Genomic DNA, 7,291 nt, shown 5'->3' on the forward strand with positions numbered 1-7,291 from the left:
CTGAAYGCACTAGTGACCAGGCCACAGAGCAGTGTGCATCACCATGGCATTGGTATTCCTCCAGTGCTGTTCACCAGAGCTGGACTGGGACCCATCCAGCCTGCCTCGAGCCCAACTCAGAGATGCTGCAAGCAGACATGGCTAGTAGAGGTGCCACCAGCAAACCTGGCTCCCAGAGATTCAAGTGCTCTGCAAACCCCCATAACAAACAGCCCTGAAACAACACACACAGGCAGATACATCATTTCTTGCAGTTTTTCCTTGATTTTTTTTTTATTCCTTCCCTTCCTTTGCCACAACGCACACTTTGTATTAAATATCTGAAATATATTAATTTTTAAAAAGTATTAATAAAAAGCTCCTGAAGGACACAGCTGGCAGAGTGACCGAGGGCAGAGACCGACTGCAAAACATCGGGACGTTTTAAAAAAAAGACAACCTGAAAAACAATGTTAACAAAAAAATCCAGGCATCTTTTGCATATGCACAGCTGGCTGGAGTATCCTGGACTCTGGCATTATTGCAAAAAATGGAAGGGGAAGCAGTAGAAAAAATAGATTCCATTGTACCAACCTGTATGGAAAAGGGAGTTAAGAGCAAAAATGAGGAGGCTTTAAACATTTTTGGTATTTCAGATGTTCCCTCCCGCACCCACTACCCAATCACTTTAATCTTTAAGCAAGTTTTCTGGCTTGGGATAGCCAAAGAGCACAAAATCTGCTTCATAAAGCTTGTAGAGCTGTCGCCTCCAAGCCAATGGGATTTTGGCAAACCAGTCATCCTCCCAGCTGCTGGCAGTCCTGTTCCGGTAGCTGGGAGGGAAGCGAAGCAGCCTGTCCACTTTGAGGAGCTGCAATAGATGAGCAGCATCCTCATCCAGCGTCTCCAGCTTCCCAATAAAGTCATAGTCTATCTGGCACGGGTGGCATAGCCGGTAAACCTGCCTCCAGTGCTCATTGAAGGGGGCCATCTTCTCTGTCCGGGGGTCCAGTAAGTACTGGATGAAGTCAGAAAAGGAGACTTTGAGGCCTGCCCCGAAGGCCTCACTGACAGAGGTGGGAAGGTTGGTATGGTTGGAGTAGAGCTTTAGCATAGGGACGGCAAAACGTCGGTAGAATTCCTCATTTTCCAGTTCAAATTTGCTGCGAAAGGCAGATATGAGACGCACAAAGGGGTCCCGTACAAAGAGRAACTTAGTGTACTTCTTCAGCTTGATCTTCATGAGGTGCCGGGAGAACTTCCCATAGCGGCGCCAGAATTTGTTAAAAGTCAGGTGGGTGCTGGTGTTGTGGACGTGTTCCCGTGGGATATCCAGAGGGTCCCGGTATGGGACTCCCTGGTCCAGCAGGCTCTCACTTAGCACAATCATAACCCGTTTCCAGTTGGTGCAGGCCACCTTGGGGACATAACAATAGATGACGCCGTGGCGGTCATCCACGATGAGGTGGTTGAGCTCATAGTTGGGGATGTCATCAAAGGAGCGCTCCTTGGTGGGGAAGGTGAAACTAGAATTGGCACAAAACTCCCGCAGTGTTCTCTGCCTCTCTACCTGCAGTTTCTCTTGGTCCAAGCTGGCTCTGGCATCACGTGTAGACCAGTCATAGCCTCGCACATTCTCCTCTAAATTGTTTGCCACAGGCTTGCTGGAGCCCTGGATGAGTGGCTGCTCTGTCTTTTTGCTGATAGAGCTGTTCTGTTTCACATTCGAACTAAGTAGCTTTACCAAAAATTCATCCACATCTGGCAAGGCTTCCCAGTCTTCGCCCTCAGCAATACCAGGGATGGCCCCTGAGGAATGAGGCCTGGAGAAGGACGTATGCAGGTAGAAGTGAGCTGTTCCCACATTGTCCCAGTACACGATGATCAGGAGGATCATGAAGATGGAGACCAGCACCACAGAGAGACGGAGGAGCCGTGCTTTGGTCATCCTGACAGCTACTGTGATAGCTGGCTCTCACCTGGGTTCACCTCCGGACTGCAGAGCGAGGCTTGGGTTCCAGCATAGTGCTGCAGACCAGGAGCCTGGAAAGGTACCAGAAATAAAGTTAGTTGATCCCTCAAGCACCCTGGTTTGGAGAGAATGACTTTGTAGGATCAGGACTCTACGCAAGGCTGACTGTTCAGTTCTGCATGGGAAGAGCTATGTGAACCTCAGGTGCCCACGCGGAGAGCACTGACTCTTGGAGACAAAGCCTGACCTCCCTTGTAGGTCCTTCCTTAGCAGTGTTAATACAGTGTCCAGGTCTCCAATGGAACAGAAGGGGACATCAGTTCTCAAAGCATTCYTGGGGCAGACTAGAGCCCTCAGTTGCTGCTCAAGCTCTCACCAACTCCTCTGTTCAGGAGAGGGAAAAAAATGCACTTCATCTTGCAGACCAGGGGACAGAGTTAGGACTAGATCTTTAGGCCCCCACGGGGCCTCAGAACTCAGCCTGTAACTGACTGAAAGTTCCAATTTTCTGCGCAGAAGATGACATAATGTGTTGCACTTTCACCAGTTTCCATAGCAACTATGTTTTGTTCATCAATCTCCAGCTTCTGGAGTCATGTGATTTCAGGAGATACTTTGCTTTCACCAAAAAAAAAAAAAAAAATTAAGATTCCAGGCCTCAAGTTTGCAGAGAAAAGTTTGAGAGTATTAAGAAAAAAAATGCAGAACCAACTGTCTTTCAGATCTCCCTGATTTTCAAACATATCTATCGCACAACRTAAAGAAAGAGGGCTCAATCTGTAATTTTAATAGTTGGTATCACACTGAGGTCTCATGAATCTCATGAAAATGTTCTCTACCACTGCGCTGAAAACAAAGGCCCTACCAAGACACAGACACGTTGCTGAGAATGCCATTGCCACAGAGCTCGGAGCAGAACCATGTCCAGAGAATGCCACCAACCCAAATGCCCTATCTGACCTAACTGGTGTGAACACATCCAGTAGGTGCCGCCACCATGACCTTTCTTGGTAGCTACATACAACAGTGATTAAAAAGCCTTTCTACGAAAACTAGGGGAACACGGCCTCAAGAAAAGTCAAGGATCAGTAAAAATCCAACGGAATGGTTATTTCTAATAGAATGATTCCTGAGATCAAGGATGCTCTAGTAAAACTCTGCGCATGTCTGGACTGTGTGTTGAGTCAAGACCTCTTTTGCTGGCTTARCATCTTTTATTTTTCATCTCTAACAGCTCTTGATCACCAACGACCAGCGGGAATTGTTGTTACAAAGGGAGTTGAGAACACCTTTTCTAGGTGGTGCAGCAGTTTTTTAGTTCATCCAGTCTCATCATTTTAGTGCTACCTGGTACTTCCTTGCTGATCCCCAGTCCCTTGTCACCAGCAAACTCCTCAAGGGAGATCTGCCGGAAGAAACCTGCTGTCTCCTTGTGCTGCTGCACATTTTCTCTTCAGAGGCTCAGTGCAGAGACAGGCTGGTAAATCAGGCTTGCTCTCTGCCTGACTTAGTCACAAACTTCAGAAGCAGGTCAGGAAACAATTGAGAGTGCTTGACTGTCCCATGAGTGARGTACTTCTGCCTGAGAGAGGGTGGGAGCAGCTAGACCCAAAGGAAGGGAAGAGGTAACATGTTTGGGTAAGGTAACTTATCTTGGGGTCAAGCAACTAGCTAATCTATCCCCAGCTCTGTCTCAGGACCTCAGATAAGTCATTTAATCTTAATCTGTCCCCCCTCCCAAGGATGCTCACTCTGCTTAGYTTGTAGGTTTGTTCCAGGGGATGATCAGTGGTTATAGCCTCAGTTAGCACTCAGGGCATCTCAGACTAGCCTTCCAAAAACTCACCTACCTAAATAAGTGGCTACACCTGCTAACTTTGAATTTATCATCTGTGCCTTCATTTCCCTGCCTGGCAAATAACAGAGCTGTTCACACTCCTGAGGTTTAACATTTCTGAGAGTTCGCAAGTACCCTAGGATTACTAGATTTCAGCAACTGAAGTCCTGGTTTCAAATGCTGGACGAAAAACATTAGACCAGAACAATAATACTGGATATCATTACGTATTAAAGTATTAGCTTAGTTTGTCCCCTCAGTCCTAAAATGCAGAACTAAAGGTTTGGGTTTTTTCCACCCTGGTGTGTTTATTTATACTTAGGAGGTAGGTAGGGCAAGCCAAAAATTCAGTGTAGCTGGTGACTTAACACGTGGCTTTGCACTGCAACACCAAATACCGTGTTTCTTAGATTCAGGCTCCTAATCTACATGTCAATAGGAACTAGAAGAACTGCAGACATAAGATATTGCACTCTGTGTAGCAAGATGCAGTAATTCTCCACATTTTGTTAGTTAAGACTGAGGACAGATCAGATCTAAGAAGAATCACCCAGAACAAWACGCACAGAGTTAAAGAAGGGGCAAATTATATATGTGCGTCAGCACTTCAGGCCAAGGATCTCAGCCCAGTGACAGAAGATAATGGAGAGACGCTGCCAAGCAGTAGGCTTGGCACATTTCTGGTTTTGTGTTTTGCCTCAATCCATTTTTGCTTTTAAGACTATTAGCTGTTCAGGTCAGGGACTGCTTCCTATTCTGGATGAATATGGAGCCTACTGTGCATATAATCCCCAGCACATTGGCTCTCCAGTGCTGCTTGAGACCTTTAGGGTGGCTGGAATGCAGTAATTCTGGAAAGCAGCAGAGCATCTCTTTTCACCTTCTCTGTAGCCAGCAACTTYCACTGCTCTGGGCACTGCAGCAGCCTGCCAGCATCTCTGCAAGGCTGTCCTGTCCCACCCCAGCGTGGATAGATCACCCTCTCAGCGTTGACAGAAGCAACCAAGGCGTCATGTGTGGCAYGGCCAACATACACACATTCCTTTGCGTAAATGGAAGGATGCTCTACATCAAAGCCACCACGATAATTTAGCTCTACTGAGTGCACCCGAAGGGCTCAAGTGTGCTCTCACGCAGGCCTGCCAAAGCATTCTGCTTTTCCAAGACACACAGCAGTGATCAGCAGAGAACTGAAATGACTACGCTTGTATTAACTCTACCAGTGCCAGGGGGAAACTCTGGAAAAAAACAATAATGCAACCTAATTTGCCCTCTTGAGGTACCTTCTGCAAAAAGTAGTTACTTGGAGTTACTTCATTGATTATGATACATCCTCTTTCCGAGTGCTTCATAACAGACACCAGACTGACAACATAAATTAGAGGTCTCTGTACTCATCAGAGGGAATGCACTTTCATCCTCACCTTGTTAGAATCAGAAGCAAAAGCCTCCACTGAGGAGCCAAGAATTTRCATTCAAGTTTAACTCAAGGGCATCAGCCAACAAGGATGTACACCAGCATTCACTACAAAGCTGCTTCTGCAGCACGACTAGCAAACTGGGAAATAAGCTGAGTGCTAAAATCACCCTACGGAGCCCACTGTTATGTGATTATCACAAGTCTGATCCTGGCCCGGGTGGGAATCCATGACTCACTCTCCCCTTCTCAGGTCTGGAAAAGATACTGAGGTCCAACAGCATGGGTCCCATCCCACGGCAAGTTGTGTCATATCACTGAGGTCCTAGACCAGTCAAACTCCAGTTTGAAGCCAGAAAGGGGGAATGTGCCCGTTTTGCTCTTTTTGCAAAAGCCACTACAGATTCAACTCCTCCAGCATTTAGAAACGTTTTTGTACTTTGTGGCCACTTTTTAACTGTTCTCTGGACAAACAACACGCATCAACTTAATTCCTGTCTCTTTCTTCCTTTCCTCTCTACAGTGTATCTGAGCAGTGACTGCTCACAGCGACCCTTCACAAAAGAAAGCAACTCCAGCTTGAGCTGTTCCCTCACAAAACAAGAAAGGTATGATCTTTGTCACAGAAAACAAAGCAACTTACTTATGGGGATGTAYCGGGAACACTGGACAATAATCCTTCTCTATTAACAGAGATGGTTTTCAAACAGAATGCCTCCAAGGACCACATTGCAGCTTCCACCTCTTCTTGCTTTGTATCTTCCCAGCTTTCCCCTTCTTCTACTCCTCCGAATCCCCCCCAGGGAAGCACAAGGCACAGATCAGACACCAGATCGCTCCCCTCCAGCGCCTGTTCATTCAAGGCATGGGAGACAAGGGATTTCAGGTGGCTTGTTTTAGCTTGGTCTGCTTCTGAAGGGGCAAGGTAAAAAGAGACAGAATGAAAACTTCTAAAAGCTATATAGAAAAGAAACACAAATTGATGCTTTCCCCTGTGACAGCTTCTTTCACCAGCAACTATTTGATCCATTTAGTTTCTTTAACCACCAGATAGGGTGGAATACGCCTGTTACTGGCTAGGCTGTTACCAGCCAGGCTTAGGGAATAAGCAGGCTCCAGAGAAGTGAAACAAAGTTACCTGCTTACTCTAGGCGTGGGAGAACRAGCAGCAGGCTCCCATCATCGAAATCCGGTGGAGACCATAGCACCAACCAGAAAAGATTTTCATATATTCCATCGCAATTCAATAAACTCCTACGCCCCAACTTTCCAAAATCTGGTCTGTTGGGTAGACCAGGGGAGTTTTCAGCCATGCAATTGTATCAACAGTTACGCTGGTATAGACGCATCGTGTAAGCAAAAAGCAGGGCTCGTGTTGCGTGTTGTACCCCGACTTAGCACACGTTCGCCAGAGATCTTCCCAAGAAAGTTTTAACCCACCCAGCCATCCCTCCCACCGCTGTCACAAAGCTCAGCTCGTACCACCTTGGCAGCCCCAGTTTCCTCTTTTCTAATATTCACACTTGTAAGTAGCCTTAATGCCCACGTTTCCAAGTTTTCCGTTCGGAGMCTCCCACAGCGCGTGTTCTGCTCAGCCGCCACGCGTGTCCCCGGCCGCGCAAACACGGGAAGAGGCTCGGCGCGGGCCAACAAAAACCTGCAACGCCCGTCGCGTGTCAACACCAGCCCTCCGAACGGGCTGGAAACCGGCGGCCCGTAACTCACACCATCTATATTTACCTCAGAAATACTTCGTTTAAGCGTCGTTTTCTACCGTTTGCAGCTCAGCTCCGCGCGGAAGCTCCGTCGAGCCGCTCCGAACGGAATCGGTCACTTGCCTTCACCAAGCCGCGCTCCGCCGCCGGCCAAGAGCCGCGTCCTCGCGCGGGGCGCCCGCGCTTCGCTCCGGCTCCGGCTCCGGCGCCGTCCCGAGCCCGGACCTCCGCGCACCGGGGCCGGGCGCCGCGGTGAGGGGCGCCGCGGTGAGGGGCCTGGCGCGGGGCCGAGGGGCTGCGCAGCGGAGCAGCGCGGCGGCTGCAGGACGGGGAATAAAATAGGCGTAATGGGGGGAGGGGAAGGGAGGGGA

The 7,291-nt window shown here is 48.4% G+C and overlaps 1 protein-coding gene across 4 annotated transcripts; it reads right to left on the bottom strand.

The window, feature by feature from the left end:
- Positions 1 to 226: 226 nt before the first annotated feature.
- Positions 227 to 7,215, bottom strand: CHST12 (carbohydrate sulfotransferase 12). 4 transcript variants are annotated; one of them, XM_085301017.1, is made up of 4 exons: positions 6,946 to 7,215; positions 6,344 to 6,486; positions 5,849 to 6,117; positions 227 to 2,022 (listed from the first exon to the last, which is right to left on the bottom strand). In XM_085301017.1, exon 4 carries the CDS (start codon positions 1,925 to 1,927, stop codon positions 668 to 670), a length of 1,260 nt encoding a protein of 419 aa, XP_085157143.1. In that variant the 5' UTR covers positions 1,928 to 2,022; positions 5,849 to 6,117; positions 6,344 to 6,486; positions 6,946 to 7,215; the 3' UTR covers positions 227 to 667. The 4 variants fall into 4 exon arrangements, with proteins under 4 accessions (XP_085157143.1, XP_085157152.1, XP_085157135.1 ...); XM_085301026.1 differs by lacking the exon at positions 6,344 to 6,486 and having other exon boundaries at positions 5,849 to 6,055; XM_085301009.1 differs by lacking the exon at positions 6,344 to 6,486.
- Positions 7,216 to 7,291: the final 76 nt, after the last annotated feature.

This window comes from Rhea americana, unplaced genomic scaffold (genome assembly GCF_003343005.1).
Source record: "Rhea americana isolate MKP2758 unplaced genomic scaffold, rheAme1 scaffold_10, whole genome shotgun sequence".
NCBI classification, from domain to species: Eukaryota; Metazoa; Chordata; class Aves; order Rheiformes; family Rheidae; genus Rhea; species Rhea americana.